General features: G+C 39.2%; 1 protein-coding gene across 2 annotated transcripts in view; it reads left to right on the top strand.

The window, feature by feature from the left end:
• LOC117446229 (immunoglobulin superfamily member 21-like) overlaps nt 1-26363 on the top strand; it is a 309817-nt gene that overhangs the window by 260755 nt on the left and 22699 nt on the right. For both annotated transcript variants that reach the window (XM_034082290.2, XM_071203327.1), the window contains exons 5-6: nt 2335-2450; nt 20047-20521. In XM_034082290.2, coding sequence (XP_033938181.1) covers nt 2335-2450; nt 20047-20521 — 591 coding nt within the window. The remainder of the gene's footprint in view (nt 1-2334; nt 2451-20046; nt 20522-26363) is intronic.

Genomic DNA, 26363 nt, shown 5'->3' with positions numbered 1-26363 from the left:
TTTCAGCACCATTATTAATGCTCAAATGCTATCGTCTCCCTTTTTTAAGTTGCTTTGCAGTGTAGTAAATTGTTGCTAATCCTGGAATAGCTAAATCCTTTAACTAGCCTACATTTAGCAGAAAGCTATCTATTCAACCCAGTCTCACAGCATTTCGTGTTATATTCACAACATTTAATCTATTGATTCGTGTTCACCAACACGAGTTTCCCCTTTTTTTCGTGTCACACAGAACGATTTTAAAAGCAATGTATTTCTATTGGTAGTATGTTTCGTGCCTGCACCACGTCTTTTTGTCCGGTCGGGTCTTGGATAGAAAACAATGACAAATTAGAAGGACATTTAAAAAAAAAAAAAAAGATTTCAGTGTTCTGAGGCTCATTGCTTTTAAAATCGTTCTGTGTGACACGAAAAAAAGGGGGACATCGTGTTGGTGAACACGAATCAATAGATTAAATGTCGTAACTATAACACGAAATGCTGTGAGACTATGCTAATGCTTTAACGCTATTGTCGGACTCCCTTTTTGATAGGTCTGTCTTCTTTTTTTAGGATATTTTGCAGTGTAGGCAGATGTTGCTAACAATGGAATAGCAACATCCGTCCGTCACATTTAGCAGCAAACTAACTGTTAGCACAATTGTAATGCTTTAACACTATTGTCAGATTCTGTTTTTGATAAGTCTGTCTTCCTTTTCTTAGTTTGCCATGCACAGTAGGCAGTTGTTGCCAATGCTGGAATAGAAATTCCTTCAGCAGAATATTCCTTCTATGTAGCAGGCTTTCACTGTAATTTTATACCATTGCTTTTAAATGAGTGTTTTTAAATGTAATTTCATAATATGTTTCTTAATGCTCTTAATGTCTTTCATTTTTGTAAAGCACTTTGAATTGCCTTGTGTTGAAATGTGCTATATAAATAAACTTGCCTTGCCTTGCCTAAAGGAACGTGCCTGTGCATCTGCATTTGTAGAATAGCCAAGTATTGGCTGAAAATATGTGCCAGACGACTGTTCAATGCATATGCACGGTGGTGCATAAATTGCTTCATGGAGAGAGGACATGTATACAGAATACATGAAAAGTCTGCTACTTAAAGCCTCTTCAGCTAATGTAGTGAAAAGTGCCTTTGATACTCAGCAGTCCTCATCAAAATTCAAGTGGTCCTTGTGCAGCTGGTCATCTGCTGCAGTTTCGTCAGTTAAAATGTGCTTGTCGATATTTCCCTAAAACAGCAACATATCAATGAGTCTTCATGTTCATGTTTAAACCACCATACAATGACAAGAGTGCTGAATGTTGAACAGCTGATTTTCCGTGGGATGTGGGAGATTTCCATTAATTATCTCCTTTCCCTCCCGCTGCTCCTTTATAATGCTGTGAAGTCTTGCTTGCATGTTTTCCCTTTACGCTGCCATGACATACTTGCTGGGATCCCTAGAGAGATTTAGATGGGGGGTTAGTGATATGATATGTATGAGATTTTCAACCTTATCAGCCTCATCTGACTCACATAAGCCCCTGGGAGGATTTAACATATTGTCCCGACCATTCAGTTACCATTTTAAGCGTAGATTCGCTCAGCAGGTTTATGCATAAGATAGATAAAGCAGGTCTGCAGATTTGTTTTAGTCGTTTTTTTTAAATATCAGGGCAGAACAGCATTGCTCTATCCCTGCTCTCACTTCCATGCTCTTACTCTGCTATCAGCATTGCTGGTACTACATCCACCTATATAACTCTAGGAAGACATTTCAACACAAAAATAATTATTGGATTACACTGAGAAAACAAAAAACAGATGTTTTATAACAGCTCAAGCAAGGGCATCACTATGTGTTGAAAAGTGGTGGGGACATAGGGGTCAGAAGATTTTCTAATGGTCTTCACCAGATACACATTTAGGCAATACAATGGGAGATCAGTTTGAGGTCTAAGTAGATTATGACCAAGACTGGGAAAAGAAGAAACTGTGTCAAGAAATGTTTACATTTACAGTTCATACGTTATTTTTATAATAATTAATACATGGGTTATGTTTTTTTTTTTACAATGCACATGTATTTATTCTATATTTATATATTACCATATTTCTTATTGTGTAAAAAAAAGGTTTTTGAAAGGTTTTCGTATGTTATTCAGACTCAAATTGTACTTTTTATTCTAAAATGTGGTGGGGATAAAATCGCCCATTTCAAAAGGTGGTGGGGGCATGTTCGCAACATTCCCAGAATAAATGACGCATATTAGTTAAAAAACATCTGATGTTGCATTTTGTGTTCATGAAATGTTTTGGAATATTGCTTGACAAAAACTTCTTTCTGTCGTCCACAGCGCCTCCAAACAACATATCAGTGGTGGCAGAGAACACTCCAGCCCCATTCAGTCGATACCAGGCCCAGAATTTCACCCTTGTCTGCACTGCGAAAGGAGGGAAACCAGCCCCATCTGTAAGTTACTGTTGAAGATACAACATGCTGCTCGTCCGTTGGGACCTGCCTTTACAGCACACAGATCCCTGCTGTTTACAGAGGAAAAGAAACTGCGTTGCATGTTGCTGACGGGAGTCTTTTTTCTTTCTTTATCAGCAGACCACTAGGAGTTACAATTTTGCTCTTCAAACAGGAACATTTAACAATTTGAACTGCAACAGCACACTCCTAGATCCTGGTGCCTTCCACAGACACGTTGTTTGCTAAAATATGCTGGTGGATACAAGCTCTATACAGACACAGCCACACATAACATATATTGTACCTCGCAGCCATTTAAAGTAGCTGTCACCAGCACCAATGTTACAGTCATTACAGTTTACCTTTGATTGATTACTAGCGCTAATTTAGTCATGGGATGTAGTCATTAAAAAAGGTAGATCAGATTTAGGAAACAGACACATTTGTGTTATTGATGGTTACACTCAGGCCAATTAATCTAATCACTGTGACACGACAGTAATGACTCCATACAGAAGTATCGCTGAACACCCTAATACATGTGCATGCAGGGACACACCAATGTGCACATGTAAGCAAATGCAGGACGTACACACTTTTTTATCAACTTTTTGAAGAGCATGACAAGGTCTTTGAATTATCTGAAGCATATGCGTCCGTGTTTGGTGGCACAGGAGCTTACCAGCGCTGTTTGAGAGAGCTCACTCGCTGTTTGTTCCCACTGCGTCATTAATCATCGTCCATGGGTGTATGGTAATGGAGTCCTGAGCATTCCTATGTCCTGCAATTATGAGCCCGGTGAGAGGTGACTACAAGGTCAATATGATTTCCGTCTCTCAGGTACTTCCTGGTTGATGGTGTGATGAGTGAGGTTCTCCCCGTTGTGATTTTGCAGGGAGCCTTAGGTGCTGTTTACACGGGAACGAAACCGTCAGTAGCTACTGACCATGCTACAGATGTTAGTGCAAAATCTACAGCTCCTCTACCACAACCATCCACAACAAGTGGACATGGAGAACTACATGAACTACATGTTGCTAAATCCTCCGTGGAGAATAAACAGAAGGGCAACCGGGCAACCATGGCAACCATGCTCGGGGGTCTTCTTCGCTGCTTTTGGTGTATTTTGTGGCGGAAGTACAGCGCCACTTACAGGCCCGGCATAAGTACTGCAGCGTCTCCAGCGGGTCGAGCGGTCTCGTGTGAAGGGACACGTTTATTGAGCTGTATCCGTGTGAACGGAAGACTTTTTTTATATCGAATTCGGTTAATTTGCGGTTAGTTTGCAGTTCCCATGTAAATGGGGCCTTAAGCGATTAAAGTTCTGCACCGCTAAATCTTTTTCCTACGATTAATGGAGGAAAAGAGATCTGTAGGGTTTTAGCTGGTCAGTATCCCCAGACTGTTTCTGTGTCAGTGGCTAAGTCACTTTGCTGATAATTAGCTTTTTCCCTGACTCAGCAGGCAAACAATCAAAGTCACTTACATGAGATGATTACAAGAATGTAACGGCTGTTTGGTCGCTCCTTTCGACATTATATTGTAGATTGCAAAAAAGATCTTTGGTATAAGACATTGAAAGGTTTTGATGTAGCCACATCTTGCGAAGACATAACAAAATGTTAAGTAGCGATACAATCTGAAAGAGCATCGGTTTCACGCAGAAAAACAATATTCTTTAGTGTTATATATGGTGCATAAAAACCTTAACCTTAACCTTATATCAACAATTGCACAAATGAAACATCTTGGAAAGCTTTAAAAACACAGGAAGAATGAGTTTGATCGGGTTTCATATGAAGCAGATGGTATGCCAGAAGAAGCATAGCAAATAAAGGCAGATGTATCAATGTACTGGTGCAGGCTGTGAAAGAGGCATTGAAAGTACTACAAATGTAAATGAGTACAAAAACATAAGAAATGCTGTCTCTTAAGATAAGGCAATTCAACCAAGAATACAAAAATAAAGTTATCAAACGCTTGTTCAAGGCTGTTAAGCATGAATGATCATTAACACACACAGCTTGTGTCAGTAAAAGTTGCAGTAATGGACAAAAAAGCATGGAATTAATTAAAAATAATGAGCTATGCGGGCTGTCATTGTATCAGACACATAGAAACTCATATTGTGATCACAGCAAATGTTCGCCATTGAGAACCAGCCAGAAGAAAACATTTTAAAACAAAATGACTTTTACTGGAGCACCTTGACAGTAATTTTTGTGAAAACATTGACTCCAATATCATCCTTATCATAGCAAGACATCCTCCTACATCTTCAAAGTGGCTTTTTTAACCCATTAAAAATACTTTCTTTATGTATTGGAGAAACACAAACAACACTTTTAAAGTCCTGCACACCCACACAGTTCATCTCTGCCAAGTTTGCTAAAGTCACCAAACTTCATCCATTTGTTCTAAATCATTAAGAGAAAGTTCACATTCTGGTGGATGAAAATAACTAATGGGAGAGTCAGATGTTGGTTAAATACCGTTTTTGAACACCCACACAGTCCTGAGAAGAGGTTTAATGAGCAAGTATATGTGAAAACACCTGGATAAGCATTATGAGTGTGAAAGGTTGTTCATGTTGGCAGCTCTCCACGTATGTCAATTGTTTGTTAAAATTATATTTAGCTAATGTTTGAGCCAGAATACCAGTGGAAAAATTAACTTGCTTGCCTGGATAGAAAGTACATTTTAGGTTAACTAATTATAGTCTGTTACTACATCCATAGGCAGAATTTGTTTTAACTGCAAATATATGAAGTTGGGACCATCTATGGAAATTGAGAAAGAAAACACTTTCAACTTGGGAAGTTACAAGTTATTCCCCCCTGTGGGGAGTTTATCACGGCCTGTCAAAGTTGTATTGTACCCTCAGTATAAATCAAAACCCAGCAAACAAACTCTGACATGTTTCATGGATAGATTTCAGAAGTACAGTCCCAATGGGCTCACCAGTCCTGCAAACATCACTTTAATCTCCTTTGAGAACTCATACAGATGTCTTTAGTCAGTAGCAAGAGAAAGGGGAAATATATATTTGTAATCAGCATGAAAACAATATTTTGACCAGTAGAGGTTGCTTTAATCTTAAGTTTTTGGTATGTTTTCCATGGTTGGTTCAAATCAACCAATCCAATGTTATCAGTATATAGCCCAATATTACAAACTACACATTTGTGCAAGGGGGCTTTGCAGTTTTTACACAATGTGACACCCTCTGTCCTTAGATGCTCGCTTGGTACAAGGAAAACCCCCCAAAGAAACCCCACGATAGAAAAACGTAAGAAACCTCGGGGAGAGCAACAGAGGAAGGATCCCTCTCCAAAGACGGACAGACCTTCAGTAGGTGTCTTGTGTATAAATCAAAAAGATAATACATTCACAACATAGACAGACTAAGTGTTAGATGGATAATGTGTATATATATTCAAGAAAAGGATGATGGATCCAGGTGGATGTCAACACATTTCTTGGTACCGCAAAAAGTAGTTAGGTGAACGTCAGGCAGGACCACAGCAACAAGCACAGCCACGACTCATGATCCAGGAGTAGCCTTAAATACTGACAAGCTGCAGGTGAGAGACACAGAAACTCCAGGGAAGCTTAGTTGGTAACTTTTATTTTTGGGAGATAAGGACAAACAGATAAGGAGGACATGAGTGCATACAGAGCGAAAGAGAAGTGGTGGAAGTCCCCCGACAGTCAAATCTGATAGACGCAAAACTAGGGGCTGGTTCAGAGCAAGCCTGAGCCAGCCCTAACTATAAGATTTATCAATAAGGAAAGTTTTATCTTAAAAGTGGACAGAGTGTCTGCTCCCCTAACAGGAACTGGAGCTTGATAGCAAAAGGCTCTGGCTCCCAATAGGCGCTTTCACACCGGAGTACTTTTCCCAGGATAGTTCGGATAGTTCCTGGGATTTTGCATTCACACCAAAAAGATCTGGAACTAGAACTTTATTTTGCAAACCTTTTCACCCCTTTTTAGTCCCTGTTAGAGAGCAGGTACTTTCCTGGGGAGAAAAAGGTTCCAATTTCTGATTGGCTGGGCGAATTGCAAACCACGCCCCGTAAAACTCTTAAAAGTTTTTGTGAAGCCGACATTGTATTTGCTCGCATTAGCATTATTAGCATTAGCATTAGCCCAGCGCACCAACGGAGAGAGACTAACTTATGGCAACACAAACAAAAACATGGGAGCGGTGGAGTGATGAGGAGGTGTCAGCACTTCTGGCTATTTACTCGGAAGGCTACTCCGGGGACTTCCGGCCGGGGACTTCGGGTGGCAGTATATGCCGTGAAGTTGTTTGCGGCCTGCCAGTAAACCCAAAGCAGAAGAAGAAGAATAAGTGACGTCAGCGGCTCCCTCAGGGACTTATTCCGGTGTGAACGCGATTTACTAGATATTTCCAGGAAATAAAAGTTCCGGGAAAAGTACTTGGTGTGAAAGCGCCTATTGTAATTTCAGAGACTTACGAACCACTAATTTCCCTGCTGCATTCTTGGAAGGCAATGCCCTAGTAGTAGGGTATTATGAGATCTTTAAGATAGGGTGGTTCCTGACCAAGGGCTTTGTGGGCAAGAAGAACATTTTTACACTCTGTCTATATTTGCATTGTTTTATCATAGCATTAGCTCAGAAGGAGAATGTAGTCAAATGTTGCCGAATGATCTGTCAAATCTTGGCATATCAAATAGTTGTTTAATAAATGCTAATCTTACATTTTCTGTCAAAAGTTATAAGTGGGAAATTATAAGATGAAAAAACGTAGTGTTGTTGTCTTGATTTCCAATCATTATACAGTATCATCAAGTATTGCAGTTAAAATACTTTCTTTTCAGTTTTAAGAATGAGCACTGATATTACATTTAAACTGTGACCATTCTATTTGTGCTGTTTTCCACAGTCACGCTGCATAACAAAACCTTATTATTAGGTTTATAAGTATTTGATTGAATGTTGCTGCCCAGTCAGCCTTCAAAGGCTCCCTTAGCTTGTGATGAAACTCATTAAGTCGTTGTAGCTGCTGCCCTGGGTCTTGCTGCAAAATGAGCTGTTGTCAGCTCTATTTTCAATTTCATCTCATTGCAAGCCCGGTCTCAACCAGTTTCTCTAGTATTTCATATTTTAAATCTTTGTTTCTAGCTATACTAATTTATATTCTGCTTTAGTTATTTGGAGACTGCAATTAATTTATTCCGCAACGCACTTTATATTAAGATTTTCCTGTTTGTCCATTTGGAAAAGACCAAATTGTGTGTCCAGTGTATTTTCAGGCTCACAGCGCCAACATGTCAAACATATTGTGCTTTCATTTATTAGAAATACTCAACACTGAAAAAAACATTAATTTCCAGAAAGTCATGAAGTAATTTTAAACATGGAATGATTGCAATCATTGTTGGAACCGTATAGGGGCAAGTTGTAAACTTCAGGTTTTCTCGTCTCAAACTTACATTTGTTCAACCTTGTTTGTGGCTAAAAGCCGGAAATAAAGTCTGTGGTTAACTCAAACTTAAGAGATTTTAACGTTTAAAATATGTCAGTCAATGCTCTACTCTCGAATGTCTGTAGCGTCTTTGTGTCATAAAAATGGTGGTTGCGAACATGTGACCTATTTAACTTATAAAAAATCAAAAAAATCTATCAAACATTTTTGTTGGCCACAAAGCTTTTCTACAATATACTGAAATCCAATGGGGAAAACCATTAGCTTTTTGACGAGGGAGCCCTTGCAATGCTAACTTCTGGGTCGGCCTACAAAAATACCTCATCACTGCACCACTCATATTGGCAAACACCTTTTGTAGTTTTAATGTCAAACGTGGCCACAGTTGCTCTTTCATTCAGCAGTGACAGAGTTGTCTTGCAAGATACTTGGATTCCGTGAACTCAGGTGATTACGTGAATCTTGCAGGGTTATCATTTCATACAAAGATAAATGTTGCCAGGTTACAAGTACTGTGTATAGACCAATCACTATACTAAGAGGAGCTAATGGTGTGGTTCCAGTCAGAACATCGCACAAGCTTCCCCGACATTGATCTGGTTGGTTAAAGTTAGGCTGTGATTAGACAGATGGTTCATCCAATCACTTGCCGAATATTTTAGGAAAGTGCCAGCCCTTTTCCAATTAGTTTCCAATGACGGTTTCTCAGATGGTGCTGTGTTACCAACCATCTGGCATGTCAGGTTAGTTACAGAGCAACATTTCATTCATTTTGAGTCTTGTTTGTGGCCACATGATAAATCTGCAGGCAAAGTGAGTGTACTGTCGATTTTAGACTTGGAAACAGCTGCATGCAGGTAAACAATGTGCTAAAGTGAAAGGAAATATAATTATATAAATAGATTTAGTTAGATACCTTCTTAAAGGATTAGATTATTTCAGCACCCGTTTTATGTTTAAGCAATCAAATGTTGTTCTATTTCCTGCTGCAAGTAAACATAATAATAATAATATTAAATTCGATTTATAAAGCACCTTTCATTGCTCACAGCAATCCCAAGGTGCTAAACACTGCCAAACACGTCCTCTCGTTGCAAGCACTGCCTAAAACGGGGCTGCTGTTAATGGAAAGTGAAAAGAAAAATGGGTGGGAAGGACAAAAGGAGCTGATTATGCTGTAGATCAGCAAGAATCCCTAAAAGTAATTAAAGCTACAGTGTCTGCGCTGCACATTTTATTTTTATTGTCAGGTTTTCATGCTTTTTTTAAGATGCAAATATATTAACAGTTTTCTATTTTCAAACAAATAAATGGGCGACTTCCGAATAGTGTATTTGACCGGAAGTAAAAGAGAGAGGAAAATACTACTAAAGATGCAATTTAAATCTGCCTATAAGGCCTCGACAACTGCTTTACTCACTTAACCATCTCTTCATGTGGACCAGACATTTTAGCCTTGATACCTCTTTCTCTACCTTTGAATACATATGGAAGCATCTCAACATGATTTAACTGAATGGTTTTGGCACTGCTGTGATCAAACCTTAGGAAAAAGTTCCATCACCACAGCCTTGGCTTTATTATTTTGTAACAAAGAACCTCAAGAGCTTAAACAACATTTAATGCTACATTTGCAGTTGTGTTTATACATTTATTTGATCCTCCACAAAGAAAGAATATGTTTCCTGTTGCTATGCAACATCCACTTGCTTCTTCTCATCATACATTGTGATGTCTGACACTCAGTACTCGAGTTGAGGGGGGATGAGGGGGGATGGCATCCCCACTGAAATAAAAACGGTCAAAATCATCCCCCTTCTAAAACTGCCATTCCCCCTTTCCATCCCTTATGTAATTTTATCAATGAACGTGGCACTGGTATTACTGCTATTTCAACATTAATTTTGCGCATTTTGAGTAAAATGGGAGGGAGCACGCACACACGCAATGACATTTTTACCAAGTCACTGACGCTATACTATGCGAGTGCCCTAGAGGGCGCCAGAGCGCCGTGATGCGCCTGTTTGATCGATGCCAGAAGCGTAGGTCACGGTCATCACAATGGCCAAGCAACTAGGAGGACAACACGATCTGAGGGACTTACTAAAAATACTAAAAATAACATTTCAGGTAAGCCAAGAATCAGTAATCGTAGTCATTACTCACTACTTTAGTCACCAAAGGTGGAATCTATGGACATAAGCAGCAATAACAACTTAGTTTGGAGTTTAGCTACGTTTTTCTCTCGTGTTAGCTAGCTGGTAAGACTCAAAACTGGTGATGAAATGATACCACCAGCACCAGAAGAGCTGAAACCCCTCCTTCAAGCAGTGAACACTCTGGTCATCTCCACAGCTGAGTGTGAACGTGGGTTTAGTCAGATGAACATTTTAACCACAACTAGAAGCTCCCTAGAGGTAAACAGCATGTCAGCCTTGCTTTTCATCAAGTGTGTTGGCCTTCCACTGAACAAGTTCAGACCAGAGGTATATGTCAAGACTTGGCTTCAAAGCCATTGCTTAGCTAACAATCCGAAAGCAAGAGCCAGAGAAATTGAGACCAAAAAACATGATTATGAAAATCTTTGGAAACTTCTATGAGATGGGGGAGAGTGGAGTAGGCAGCCATTGACAACATTGGTCCTATTTTGTATCATCTGTATAATCTTTTAATATATTTTCATATGTTGTAAATAATTTCAATTTGCACTTAATGCCCTGTTAAAAAAAGTAACATTGGGAATGTTAACATAAAATATTTGTATTTGAACTGCAATAAAATGATGACGGATCAATATTTTTCTAATTTTTTCCGTCACATTTTTCATGAAGTGTTTAATTTGCATAATGATTTAATTAATTACGATACGAATGTAACCCTTTAGATACCAGTTTTGATCGTATACCAGTAACTGCTTTTTTGAAAAAATACACTATAATTCAATATTCTAAAAACTATTTTGACTTTATTATTAGTATAATCAGTCGATCCATCTGAATAATAAATGAGGGACTGTTAACCTACAAGATTTGTACCATATACTTCCATTATAACCACATTTTTGTATCCCCTCCCCCCCTTTAAATTAAAGTGAAAAAAAGATTTTGCACTAATTGTCCTCTGCATTTGACCCTAAATGTTAGTGGTGCCATGGCAGCCCGGGGACCGACTCTAATTCTGAGGTGCCTTGGTCAAGAGCAATGAAAGGAGTATCTGAACATCCATAACATGCATGTTGATTTAGGAGTATAATAATTATCTTTATGCTGGTTGGTCTCCCATCCTCTACGGGTTATCAGCACAAATTATGTCCCCATATGATAAAATCCACCATCCCCCCTTATTTTGTTTTTACAACTTGAGTGACACTTTATTCAAGTGTAGACTTGAATAGTGTTAAAGTCCTAGTGACACTAACATTAAAAGCAGCTTTAGATGCTCCTGCTCTTCCTTCTCCTGGTTCATTATGTGCATGTTATTAGTTATTATAATGGAAACACCCAACATGACAAATGCTTCCAAGTTTAGCTTTGAGAGAGCCAAATATAATGTACCGCATTTGGTAAAAGTGTCTGGTATTATGTTTAAGATCTGTCGCCAGCTGATATTACTGAAGCAAGCTGGTGACATATCAATAATAGCTTCCCATTGCCACTCATTACAACATCCTCAGAGCACAAGCAAGCACTGATTGAAAAGAAGAAAGATAATGACAGTTAATAACAAGAAGAAAATCTGATTACGTCATGGCTGCGATCTTTCTGTCTGCCTCTCTCCCTCTTTCTCCTGCTTGTGCTCTCTCAGTGAATCATTCTGTCACCATGAAAATCACCGCCTTGTCCTTTTGACACCGCCATGATTAATTGCAACATAAAAGTGTATATGGACCAGTGCATGATTGTTACATTTTCAAATCGGGTTCAAATTTGAGATGTTTGTGAGATCGGGGTGGCTGGGAGTGCAGATGCTTTCATCACCGCCTATTCACAGGAAAAATATAAAACTCTTCTCATGCCATCCAAGCTTATTTTCACTACTGCCATTGCATTGTATATGGGATACTGCTCAGAATTACACCTCGTTTTTTCTGTACTAATTCAACACAGAATGGTTTGTGTCTGGTTTCATTGTCTGCACATATATTAGACTATATTTGGGGATGTATAACAGAGGCGTGATTGATAATCACTTCGCAGTAACAATGTTTGTAAAAGAACAATACAACAGCAATGCCAAAAACACTCAAATCAAAAAATGAGAGCTAGGACTTATTCCAAAAGTTCTACAGCAGCCAAATGTATTACACAACAAGCCATTGTATTGGATGTAGACAATATAGCCATTTTGCACATTATGCTTTCCCAAAGATTAGTACATTTAAATTTCACTGAGACGATATGTCTGGAATTTCCCATTGTGGTGTTCAATAATATCAAAAAGAGGCTCTGCTATGCTGTTTGGGCTTTTTCCTTTATTGTAGTGAGCTTAATAGATTGTTTTGCATGTAAATGGTCTGAACTGTAAAAGTTCCTTCTAGATGGAGTTTCTCTCCCACAAACTCCCCCCCCCCTGCCTGGAACACTCGATTGGACTCCTGTTTACTTCCGTAAAATAATGACATCACTATGCACACTGTACTTCGATTGGCTAGCGCAGTGTTTTTCAAAGTGGGGGCCCCGACCCCCCCGGGTGCCGCAGGGGGGTCACGCGGTTTTTTTTTTTTTAGATGTTATTAATAACTGCATATCTATCAATCTATGTGTCCTTTGATGCCAATCTTTTAATATTTTTTGTTTTTGAATCACACGACCGCCCTTCAAGCCAATCAGAATCGAGCTGCCGCTACTGAGAGTGAAACTGAGTATCTGCCCAGCTTTTGGAGCAAGTGAGAGCTAGTGAATATTTCGCTCTTTAGCTGGACGAGAGCACGGATGTAGCAAATGTCGCAGAATTGCTAGCATACATCAGACTTATTTCAGAAGACAACTTTGTTGAGAAAATATTATTTTGCAAAGCACTGGAAGGTAGGACCACGAGACATTTTCCAAGTTTTAGATGAGTACATCATCTCAAATGGACTTGACTGGTCTTGTTGTGTGGGTGTGTGTTCAGATGGGGCAGTGGGACTATGACAGGCAAAGAAAGCGGAGTGACAGCTTTGATCAGGCAGAAGGCCCCAAATGTAGTGGCAACGCACGGCATGTTCGGAGGCACTTGTACACATCATTTAAAAAAAATTGCAACAGGGGGGTCCCCGCCAGAGGATAATGCTATATGGGGTCCTTGGCAGGGCAACGTTTGGGAACCCCTGGGCTAGCGCACACATTGTGCGTGATATGCTAAGGTTTTGGAAATTTCCAACACATCTCTGAGCAATTGACCAATCGTAACAGAGCAGGCCAGCTAACCAATCAGAGCAGACTGAGCTCTGGTTTCAGACAGAGGGTGAAAAGAGGTCCTGCAGCACAGGTAGGATGACAAAAATAAAGAGCTTTTTGAATATTAAAGCATGGAAACATGTCACAGTAGAGACACACAATACAAATATGAACCTGAAAATGAGCATAAGATGTCCTTGTTAAAGGACAATAAATGTTGTATGACAATATTATTAAAGCATTTCATTCAAGTTGGCAACTGAAAAAGATATGCTTTAATAGTCAATGAATGAAAGATAAACAAGAGAATCAATCAATTAATCTTCTAAAAAAGTACAAAAGTGCTCATGTCACTTTCTAAAATGCTACTATTTATTGGGGACATGCATCACAGTGAGAGTCATCCCCTGTGTTATTTTCGCAGCTTTATAATCACTTGTGGAAAATTAATCAGTGTTTGCTCTCCCATTTAAATGGACCGAAAGAAGTGATGCGTTCTCCTTTATCTATGCCTGTCAAACAAGGAAATGTGGGAAATGAGATTTTAGAAAATGAGTTGGTAGCTTCAAGGAACACAGACCAAGTTTAACGTGATGACAGATGTCTCCTTGATTGCGTTTATTTTTTAAATAATTTGTGGATTTATTCATATTTGCAAAGATACAAGGTCCTGTTGGCATATCTTGGCAGAGGGAAATGACATGCAGTGGCAAGGGAACTGTCACATGTGTCTCTTCTCTCTTATCTGCCTGCCGTCCTACACTGTATGTCATATTTTGGCCTTGCAGAACTGTTGGAGATGAATGTTCAAACTGGAGCCACAAACCACCAGGAAACAGAGTTTAAACTTCTTTGTTTTATTGTATCAGGGTATGTTGGTGGGATGGTAGCTGTTGCCAATGGTTCTAGTAGAACAGGTGAAACAAACTGATTACAGCATTTGCATATTAAAATACTTATATTACTTGCAAATTAAAGTTAACAAATATGTCTGCCGCAATTATATCAAATTGGAATTAAATTATATTCATTAATACATTGAACAACACATGTGTTTAATACCATTGAGGTTACTCAAGTGGAAATATCGAAAAGGATTCTACTTACATTGTTAAATCAAAAGACACATGGCGAACAGCTAGCAAACACTCAATCCTGGTGTGGGTGTTTGAGGACAAAGAGGAGGATGTCCTCATCCAGGCCTCCATTTATAGCGTGTGAGGAACTTCTACCTGCTTCCCTACACAGTGCCTCTTGTGGACAGGAGGGTTACACACATGCAATTTCTAACAAGAACTGCATTCCACTTATCTTTTTGATTTTAATGAAATAATGTCTGAAGTTATTATTTAGCCTGATTTATTATCAGCACAATGTGTTGGCTTTGAAAGAGATTTGAATATGACCTTTGTTATACATTAGTTTAATATAAACACTTTTACTTTAATGTAATTCTACGGTGGCCAACAGGTGCAAACGCGTGACCCAAAACATTTATAAAAACACAAATTAGACAAAACATATGCAAAAGAAGAAACATCTTCATGAACTTGACAGCACATGCTCAGCATCTAGAAAACATTCACTAATTTGACAAAACATGCGCAGCATTTACTAAAACTCAAAAGCTACGAGAAGCTTGAAAAACGACTGAAACAGGGACACTTTAAAGTGATCCGGACCGGACCACTTTTTGTAGTTTGGGGATTATAATATTAGCCAACTGTCATTGTTGGCACAGTTATCCTGTTTCATAATTGCAAGTGTTTCGTCAGCGTATTTGAAATAACTAGGTTAGCTCGGTTAGCTGCAGCAGATCTGCAATAGTTTCGGAAGGAATCATGCGATCACATTGTTAAAATAAGCCAATGAAACTTACATTTTTGATACATTTCCAGTGACAGTGAGCCAACCTCATAATTCTCAACAAGTGCTCCAGTCCCAGCTGTGTGTGTCACTTTTTAGGGTCCCCTGATTTCCATTTTGTTTTGAGGTTCTTGCAGCGTTTGTTAATGCTGCTCATTTGTTCTCAAGTTGGTGAAGTTGTGTCTTGATTTGTATGTGTTTTGGCACATTAGTGTTTTTATATTTGCATAGTTTTTAAAACTGAAGTGCGTTTCTCCCAATGGAATTTGTTGGGTCGTTTTAATGTGTGTGCCTCTGCCGGCCAACATGATAATCAATTGAAATGCTTCATTTTTCATTACAAGTCTCAAAAATGTCAATGATATATGTTTAATAATTTAAAAAAATGCTTTGAGGAAGAGAGGTCACACATGATTATGTTGACTGGAAAAGAACAACATACTCCCGAAACAACGTTACAATTACAATCTAAAATGACTGAGTTCACCCAACCCCGCTAACAGTTTTCCTTCTTTAAAAGTCTATTTATATCTCAGTCTGTATTATTCCCATAGCAATACTCTATATCTGCCTCCAAATAATGAAAGCGGAAATGAAAAAGGAGCAGAACTGCAGGGTAACAACACAGAAATAACACTCTTCTGCCTGCAGCTACATTCCTGTTATCCCATTCATTCACAGCTTTGATGAAACCCTAATTGATTCCTTTTCTTATACCTCAAGCAGACAGGTTGCAGAGAAAGATGTTTAGTCATGGTTGGATCAGTATGAATAGGTAAACTGACGCTTAATAATATGCTTAACCTCAATTAAGGTATTCTTCCTCACTACTTTAGAGCACACAGCTCTATGTAGCTATTTAATCAATGTTTCTTTTATGCATATAAATTAACTTCTTTGTTAGTGTTTATAGAAACACACCAGTTACCTAGAATTAGAGGATTAATTCCCTATTATACCAACCCATAGACAACACAGGTGTTATTGTGTACCCACACCATTTTGTCCAACAAAGGCTACAGAACAGGTGCATGGTACGCTGTAATCCACGCTGCTCTCGCTCCACCTGCTGTGATAATTAATGAGCTGTTTCGATTCACGGTGAAAATGCTTCTTCTCTTTTCAAGTTGTCGAGAAGCTGTAGGAGTTAGCAGCAGACACAATGGGGTCATTGTGGATCTGGGGTTGATGTTTCTATCCCATTGCGCTATTGGATTTTAAGCTCTGGCTCTAGAGTGCATAGGATAAATGCAGATAAAGGGTGATGGGTATAGAGTGCTACAGTGACGCGTCCTAAAACCCGGAAGTAAACTCCTTCCGGTTCCTTCGACAAAAACGCAATGCAATTTCTCCATAGGATTTTGGAAAATAGCTCGAAATAAGGTCTGTGGTTGACACACATTTAAGAGACGGATCACGTTTTGTTCAGCCGGATAATATCCACATGTCTACCTTACTTTTATAATTTTCTAATCACAAATCTAGTCGCCAGAAGCAAAATGCTAACGTTATGCTATAAACAAACTACAGCAGGGTCGCTGCTTCAACGTCACGCCAACTTAAGATCTATATTCAAAACTCAGATTCAAAATGGTACAAGTTGAAGCGTTTGTTTTAACAGTTTGCAGGAGGCAAGTACTTGCTTTTAAGCAGAATACGGGGGAAAACAAACTTAGCGGGAGTGTTTACGTGTTCGGCGTAATGACGTAAAACGGCCCCGACAACTTCTGTAGTCCTATTCAGCCACTTGCTAACAACCATCGTTTTTCAGACACGTCAACTCTTCAGAAATCACCAGCGGGGTCACTGCTGATGTATTTAATGTGGTAGAACAAAACGTGATCCGTCTCTTAAATTTGTGTCAAACACAGACCTTATTTCCAGCTATTTTCCAAAATCCTATGGAGAAATTGCATTGCGTTTTTGTCGAACAAACCGGAAGTGGTAAAATGCTAACTTACTTCCGGGTTTTAGGACACGTTACTGTGGCACTCTATTGAATGCCGTGTAACTTCATTTGTAAATGTTCCTTATACGCTGGGCTGCGATAAATAAACTTGTGTTCATTCACACGATTACAGGACTGTTTTCCACCAAATCTTCTTTTTAAATGAACCTATATCTGGAGAGTAATAACTCATACTTATATATGGTTTTCCAGTGAACTTGAATACCCTTTTGAGGAGGTTTCTTTTCTTTTTTTTACAACATAATATTGGAATTGTGCACTAATTAAAGGTTGTACTTGAAGGCGTAGTCATTAGTCATCTTTTAAGAACATATTACACTAATGTCAGAATTGCTCCAACAATTTGCTATCAGACTTTATAGACTGGATTTAAAAAGAAAACTGCAACTACTCAAATGTGGCTTTCCTCGAGTTAAATATCACATTAAACATATAGAAAATCTATTGAAATAATTAAGTGCTGCGGTGCATTAACCTTTACAGAAATAAATAACAGGATATAGTTGGAAGGAAAAGCTTGTTTGAACACTGCCTATGTATTGGAAATGTGGTGCAGGTAGATGGGGACATAGTGCAGCTTAAGACTCACAGAACACAGCAGCAGGTTGTTGACAAAGTATAGGTTCTTTGTTTGTTGGTCACTTTTAAACGACAATAACCTGTCCTGCAGAATACCTTTGAGCAAGGTCACTTGGTCACTGTTGGTGTGTACCAGCCTTCTCTGATGGCAGCCATTAGAAGGTTTTTAGAGTTGGCTATAAATACTTGGATAAAACAGCAGCATGTCACAGCTTGTAATATAATGATGTGGCATCTGTCTTCACTAAAATAACCTCAGCCCACACAGACTGCTGAGAGGACAGCTGTGATTTATCAATGTTTTAGAAAGTTCATATTTAAGTAAAGAAGATGAATTTATTGTTACATTGAATTACATTTAAAAGGCTTACTGGCTTTGTTCATTGAAAACAACACTATTTGTTTATTTTGAATATATTACAGAGCCATTTATAATAGATGATGTCTTTAGGTGCGGAACACTTAAATTGAAATGTTTCATTGTAGATTACATTCAAATTAAAAGAGGACATATTATACTAATGTGCAGGTTGATATTTGTATTGTGTGGCTCTCGTGTGACATGTTTACATGCTTTAATGTTCAAAAAGGTCTTTATTTTTCTCATACTGCCTGTCTATGTGTGTGGGAGACAAACTCACCTACGGTCATAGTTTAATTGATTGTTGGATTGATCTTGACAATACTGCTGTTAAGTCTGATAAGGCTGAACAATACATATTCTCACTTTAAATACAAATATGTTTGATAAAAAAAACATTCAAAGTTAAACTGTATTGTCGTTCAAGGATTATAAACTCCATCCCTGTTGTGAATATGAAAATTGTATTTGGCGTTATTCAACAGGAGCTTGGCCCTATCCACTCATACAGTTAGTAATGCACTGTTGACAATAATGACTATTTGATCCTTGGCATATTCAATTAAATTGAGCAAAGGTCTCTGAAAGAGCTCCAGATTAGGTTTGCTTTCCTTCAGCAACACAACAAATACAACATATCTGTTTGCTGAATAGCATCTCAACAAGCAGTGACTATACAACTTCATGTTGTGGTCATATCTGGTGCTTAAATAAGATAAATAATTCCCTGTCAGGGGATAAGGCACCCAGAGATGTTATGAACTGGTGAAACTCCTGTTATATCTTTAGTGGCAGCACATGCTACTCTGGAAATAACAAAGCTGTTGAACCAATTCTAAAATCATTGTTAAAGCTCCACTTATAGAGGAATTCATATTGCTATTGAATGTGGAAGATATCACTCCTTCAGACAAGAAGTCAAACCAAATGATCATCCCACTGTGCAATTCCCTTCAGTTCTATGGAGCATTTTTCAGTCTTTCAGTTCTTGGTTTTGGTTATACAGGCAGCATTTTTGGGTTTAAAAAAATCCATTAAACCCACATTAAATTACCTGCCCAGCACCAGAAGTTGGACAGACAAAGTAAGGACGCACCATTAAAAACATAATATATTATTTAAGCCATTTTTCTTAGAATTCCTTGATAGAGACTAAAAGAGATCTTAAAGGGGACCTATCATGCAAAATGCACTTGTGTGCGTCTTTTATACATGAATATGTGTCCCCGGTGCGTCAGGGAACTCACCAAGTGTCAGAAAACACAACCCTCTCTCTTTTCCTCCATACCCAAATCTCTAAAAACGGGGCTGCAACGGAGCTGATACAGACTGATCCAGATTTGAAATATCTCTGACGTCAGAAACGAGGAGCTCCGCCTATATGGGCAACTCTCCACCGATCAGGAGGAGACAGCCACGGCCGTTGCCGTTCGAAAGCACTGGAGACGCTGTAGTACATATGCCAGGCCTGTAGGTGGCGCTGTAGTCTGCCACAAAAGCAGCGAAGAAGACTTGCAGCCCTTGCAAAAACAGGGCTAAAAAAGAGTAAATAGAGCGAAATGAGGCATGGCTAAAATGCATGATCTGTTTGGTATTTTGAAAAAAAAACTTTGCAGACATGTTTTATATAGGTATGGCCCTACAATATATGTTTCAAATATAGCATGATAGGTCCACTTTAAAGAAAAGTGAATAACATGGACATTTGCACCAGATCTTCAAATGATCTACATGGGAAAGTTTGTCATTGCTAATTATATGGGTAAATATTCAGGCAATGTTGTGCTCTCTTGCAAAGGAGTTAAAACAGAGCTAAAAGAAGAGTGCGTACTGTGTCATGGACTATAGAGTATACAGTCGATATATACATATATGTACCAGGAAGCCTGAATATATAGTTGCATTAACATATTTTTCTGTCTTTTTTCCTTCTTCTTTCACCTCTCTGTCGTCTTGTCCCTCTATTTCACTCTCTGTCTTAGGTGTACTTTAAGCGTGATGGCGAGCTGATAGAGGTGATCTCCTACACTCAGACCTCCAATGAGGGTGGCGGCGCAGCCGGGGTGAGAGGGGCCCGGCCGCTCATCAGCAGGGACCTCGATGACACTAAACTACAGCGCTCCCTCTCCCTGCTGGACCCCGAAGGGCGAGTGCCCCGTGTGCACACAGAGACCCCCCAGCGTGTCCACACTCAAGGCCAGCAGGCCAACGAGCCCAGCCCTGCGACAGAGGTCATCCCAGAGACAGTGGTGAGCCGGGAGTTCCCCCGCTGGGTGCACAGCACAGACCCGCTCTACTACTTCAGCCACACTAACATCCCCCAGAGTGACGGCTCTGTGGTGGTCCAGGCCCGACTCACCTGGACCCTCAACCCACAGCTGGATAATGATGCCCTGTTCAGCTGCGAAGTCAAGCACCCGGCATTGTCCATGCCCATGCAGACAGAGGTCACTCTATGTGAGTAAGACTAAAACTAAGTCATTGTTTTTGCACTGTGTCTCAATTTGAATACTTCCCTTAGTACACTGATTGTCGTGCACTGTGAACACTAATGCAGAGCACTAACCATGTTGTTTTAAAAATCACACTGCCACTTTTCCCTAACCAGAAGTGACAATATCTGCTGTTAGCTTTAGCAAACTAGCTAGCAACAATCATTTGTGGTACCAAATCAGTTAACCCTGTAAAATAATCGTGTCTTATTTGTGAACCCCGAATAGTGAGACATTACTTCAACAGTGAAGAAAAATATACATTTGTATTTGTAATGTAGTGTGTATATATCCAACCCAGTCTCACGGCATTTCGTGTTATAGTCACAAAATGTATTGTATCTATTTATTCGTGTTCACCAACACGATTTTCGCATGTTTTCTATTGGTAGTGTGTTTCGTGCCTGCACCACGTCTTTTTGTCCGGTCGGGTCTTGGAATACCAGATGCTGTGTGGTTCATAAAAACATTGTATTACTCAATATCTTACCCTAACCCTATCCCTTTTATTTTAAATTGTATAATGTCAGAGTTTTTTTGCCGTCCGCGAGGAAAATAAATGGGGCAAAGAGCCTCAGAATACTGAAATCTGTATTTGTTTTTATCTGATTTTCCTTCTAATTTGTTATTATTTACATTGCTTTTAAAATCGTTCTGTGTGACACGAAAAAAATGGCGAAATGGTGTTGGTGAACACGAATCAATAGATTAATTTTGGGACTATAACACGAAATGCTATGAGACTGTGTTGGTATATCGGAGCAACTTCAATCGCTGTTGTTAGCTTAGCATCTATAACGTAGCTAAGATGGCGATCGTTTAGTGAAATATCCAGCATCCCACACTCCACTGTTGACAGCTACACCATCCATATACTCATCGTGCATTTTGCAATACTTTGCATTAGGAAACTCCTATGCACTCAAAACAGCCAGAAAAGTACACAAGTACACAATTGGAGACATTTTCCTAGTTCCATTCCACCACCACCTTTGTTTTCATCTGTTTTCTATTTCTCCTCCCACTTCACCTAGAGGTACACACCAGAGATGGGGACTCGAGTTTGTGACTCGGACTCGAGTCGCACTTAAGTCGCACACACAGAGACTTCAGACTTGACTTGGACTCGTGTTTTGGGACTCGTGAACAATCATTGTGTTTTCTATTTTTGGCGTATTAACATTAACATCATGGTAACACCATGGCGACCGGCGGCACACCTGCAGCTGTACCGCTTGTAATTAGGTTCAACTATAAAAACTTCGAACAAAACGCCGGCGGCACCAACAAAAGGAGCGCACACTGCAAAGTCTGCAATATTAAAATCAAGGATGCTGGCGCAACAACGTCAAATTTCATTAGACACTTGAAAACTCACCCGGAGAGGTCAGTCACATTAACGCATGGACGGTTAGCAAACATGTTTAGCTCAGCATCAGCTATGTAATGTTAACTTAGCTTGCTACTAGCTTTGTAACTGAATATTTGAAAAGATGAGTGAATGTTTGCTTGTCACACTTGTTTGCGTTGAGTGGCGTTGACATCCAACTCTTGACATGACATAAAAAAGGTCTGTAACGTTAATCATTACGTTCCGCTGCCACCATCTACTGGCTAACGTTAAACGTAGAACAATACATAGTTATATACATAAATACATCTGTCGGTTTATAGGCAGGTTACAGGTTTATTGTTGACCACGTAACGTTAATGTTACAGGTTTATCAGGTTACCATTACACTGGGTTTGAGTGAGAGGATAGAGGAATATGTTTATTTATAGTAGACTTAAAAGATGTCATTAGAGACCCAGTGTAATTCAACAATACGGTTGCAGAGGTCAAATTTTAACATTTTTGTCCACTGGCCAAATGGCTAGCCTAGTGAATGTTGACATTTTACCAGCCACTCAATAGATTGCCATTGTTATTTTTGGCTGGTGCGTGCAACATACAGTACCAGCCACTTGCATGATTTACCAGCATTTGGCACAGAACAAATGTTTACTTTTAAGTACTTTTAACACAGTTTCCCTGCGGGGGATTAATAAAGTATTTGTGATACTGATTTCTGATTCTGAAGTGTTTTGCTTATAGGTTGTTTGCATTTAGCTAAAGTGTGATGTTTTTCCTCATATTGCATTGCAATAGCCTGTTTAAAGTGATCATATAACAAACAACTAATCAGTACTGATAGATATAGGAGTGATAATAACACAGTAAATGCTTTGAATTTCTTAAATATAGCTGTGCAGTATTCTTAACAGACTGGATAGCAGCAGACAATAGAAGGCTTATTACAACCAGAAGAGACATGAGACTTTTATTTTTTAGAGACTTGACCTATGGTCATGAAGGATGGGTCATGACCGAAAGAACGAGATCGCGGATACAAGCGGCCGAGATGGGTTTTCTCCGCAGGGTGGCTGGTGTCTCCCTTAGGGATAAGGTGAGAAGTTCGGTCATCAGGGAGGGACTCGGAGTTGAGCCGCTCCTCCTTCGCGTCGAAAGGAGCCAGTTGAGGTGGTTCGGGCACCTAGTTAGGATGCCACCTGGGCGCCTCCCTAGGGAGGTGTTCCAGGCACGTCCAGCTGGGAAGAGACCAAGGGGTAGACCGAGGACCAGGTGGAGGGATTATATCTCTTCGCTGGCCTGGGAGCGCCTTGGGCTCCCCCAGTCAGAGCTGGTTGATGTCGCCAGGGAAAAGGAAGTATGGGCTCTCTGCTGGAACTGCTACCCCCGCGACCCGACCACGGATAAGCGGGAGAAGATGGATGGATGGACTTGGACTCGTGACCAAAGACTTGAGACTTGACTTGGACTTGCAAAAAAAGACTTGTGAACATCTCTGGTACACACACACACAACCTTTTCTTATTTGTTCTCCCTTTTAATCTCCTGCCGTGTCCTTGCATCCCCTTGCTACACTTGGAAAGCGACCGGGCCCCCTCATGTGTCCCCTGCAAAAGTACTCAGAACAACACTGATTTTCATTTGATGCCAATTAATTGTGTTACAACTGAGCAGATTGCGAGTTTAGCGGCAAATGCAAAACTCTGACTGACAGGGCAATTCATCGAGCTGTCTGTTGCTAGATTGAGTTAACTCAGTACCGTTATTGAAAAAGTCAGCCTCAATTACAGAAGTCAAATGAGAATTTAGACATGTTATATCATCGGTGAGACGATTTCAGAGATGATGCCCTTCTCCGAACTTCAATGAGCAGCTGCCTTAAGCTCTTTTGTATGACATTTTACTGTTTTGCATCCTCCCTAAATTACATCACTTTATTTGAAAAAGGAAACATAGAGCAGTGGGATTATTTGCAAACTTTCCATCTGAAAAATATCAAAGCAGACGTAGGGATGCAGGTATTGAATTCTAAACACAGGGAGTCATACTTTAAGGGAACATTTAGCTTTAAGTTTAATCCAAGAGACACACACACTCTCATTTTCTTGTTATCTACAAACAAAGATGGCCTCCAGCGCATCCAATTAACACTTCAAAGGCAATACGTTGGCATGGTCCTCCTGGAGACAAGCCACACCATCCTGACATGACAAACAGAGACATGATCTTCCATCAGAGGCTAGCTATGGTTGAAGGCGGAGGGAGAATCTGAATGATGAGACGGTGGCCGGTACATATTTGCTTGCTGCACTGTTTCTTGCTGCCAGTATGTTATCTCACATCACCACCTTTCATCTAATTAAAAGTATCCCTCTTTCTATGCTGGTGAGCAGCTGTGGTCACTCTGAGTCGATGTATGGAGACTGTCATTATAATCCAGAAGTGGAAAGACTTTAATGGGTTTTAGTATGGATTTAAAGTCTCCCAACAACAAGGCAAGGCACATTTATGTTTATAGTACACGTCATACATGTTGAAGATAACACATACAATAAAACAATCATAAAGAGCATATGAAAATAAAAGATACAAATTGGCATTAGATCAGCTAAAATAACATATAGAGTGCATTACATGGCTACACTTGGTGCACCTATTATACATTCATAGTTTTGATTCCAGACCTGAGCAGCATAGAGGCTAACATCTGCTTCACCATGTTTAGTTCTGTCAGTAGGTATTACCAACAACCAATTTCTCTCCAGTAATCTAAGAGGCCTAGCAAGTGTCTTGAGGATTTAAGTTATAGTATGTGGTCGGTTATTTGGTTTAAGTTAGACCTCTAGCAGATGAATTTTGAACAAGTTGAAATAAAATCCTAAATCATGTTTTGACATGAGGCCTCTGAGTTTGGCTACATTTTAAGATGATCAAAATCTTACTCGTTATTTATTTTACATTTTGTTGTAACTGACAGTAAACAAATACAACAATGTGTCATTCATTTTAATATGCAACTTGATGTTTTAGAAATTCATTTAAAAAAAAAATATATGACACAGAGGACTCTTTGTATCTAAATGTAGATGATGGAAGACAATACTGTTGCACCAAGTAGAATTATCTAGTGCAGCTTTTTTTTTTATGGTGCACTCACACAGTGATAAAACAGTGTTAATTTCAGTTTTTCCATTTTGTTGTGCCAGGATAACTTCCTGCCAGAATCCATATACACATCTGGGTAAGTAGGGTACACCTACAGGGTCTCAATTAGTAAAGTAGGGACACTCCTTTATGTTATTCCTGTTAGGTCAGTTTGAAGTTCAGACCATCAAAAGAGTTTAGCTTTTAGGAAACGCTGTTTTAAAAGAGCTGGGCTCTCATGCTCAGCAAACAATATTGAAAGAAATGTAATAGTTTGTTTATTTGGAACTATTTTCAGTTGTGAATTAATACATCATTATAGTGAGAATTAATGTCAACACGATGGTGTATGTGACCCTGACACGCCAGATGGTCCCTTTTTTTAATAGAACCACCATAGAAGGCTTCCTTGGAAAGAGGCATGCACTTTCAAAAACAATTTCAATCAAACTCTTACCAAAGCCACTTGGGATAAAAGAAAAAAATATTCATTCTTCAAAAAAGTGCTTTTCTTTGCTCTTCTTTCAATCCCATGCCCATAGCTGCTGGTACTGTAGGTCCTCACATGCACAGGACATATGTTGTGCTATATAAAATATCATCTAATGTATTGTATGACTGAATAAGAATCCAGCTGCCATGTTGGATTCATTCAAAAATATCCTTTATTATTATTTATTTATTTTATTGCAACAATTGTGTTTTTAGGAGTACTTCTTTGGATGATCAATGTATTGTTGTTTTTTTCATTTCATACAATGTGGTGATAACAAGAAAATATATATATTTCAAGAGTTATCCTTTAAACCACATAAGCAGAGGAGGGAATCCAATTTAAAACAGCAGTTTAGCCCATATTTAAACACTGATTGTTTAAATTGTTATTGTAGTGTTTTTCAAATGGGAACATCTCATATCCAAAGTTATCTTTCTGACATGTAGTACCTGTCACCAACATATCCCAAGTGGATTTGAAAAAAGCACTTCAGTTGAAGGTGTAATGGCAGTAAATTAGCTTTTCTGACAAAGTATTGCAGTAACAGCTCTTTGCCTCTCTCACATGTTGATGATAAAACAGATGACACACCCTGTGGAGAATGGGCCCTGTGAAGCTCTTGCTAAATGTCAAAGGTGCTAATATTTTGACAAGCCTTTATCTTTTCCGTGTTTGAAAGCATTCATTTGTCATTACCTTTGTTCTTTTAACGAGATGGAAGGTGCATCAGCAGACACACATTTATTTTTGTATCCACCACCTAACGGAAAGAGAACAAAACATGTGCGTGTGTTGATTCTAATTAGAGCACACTTG

This window comes from Pseudochaenichthys georgianus, chromosome 5 (assembly GCF_902827115.2).
Source record: "Pseudochaenichthys georgianus chromosome 5, fPseGeo1.2, whole genome shotgun sequence".
Taxonomy (NCBI): Eukaryota; Metazoa; Chordata; class Actinopteri; order Perciformes; family Channichthyidae; genus Pseudochaenichthys; species Pseudochaenichthys georgianus.
The sequence above is the reverse complement of the archived record's forward strand: the minus strand, read 5'-3'. Positions and strand labels throughout refer to the sequence as shown.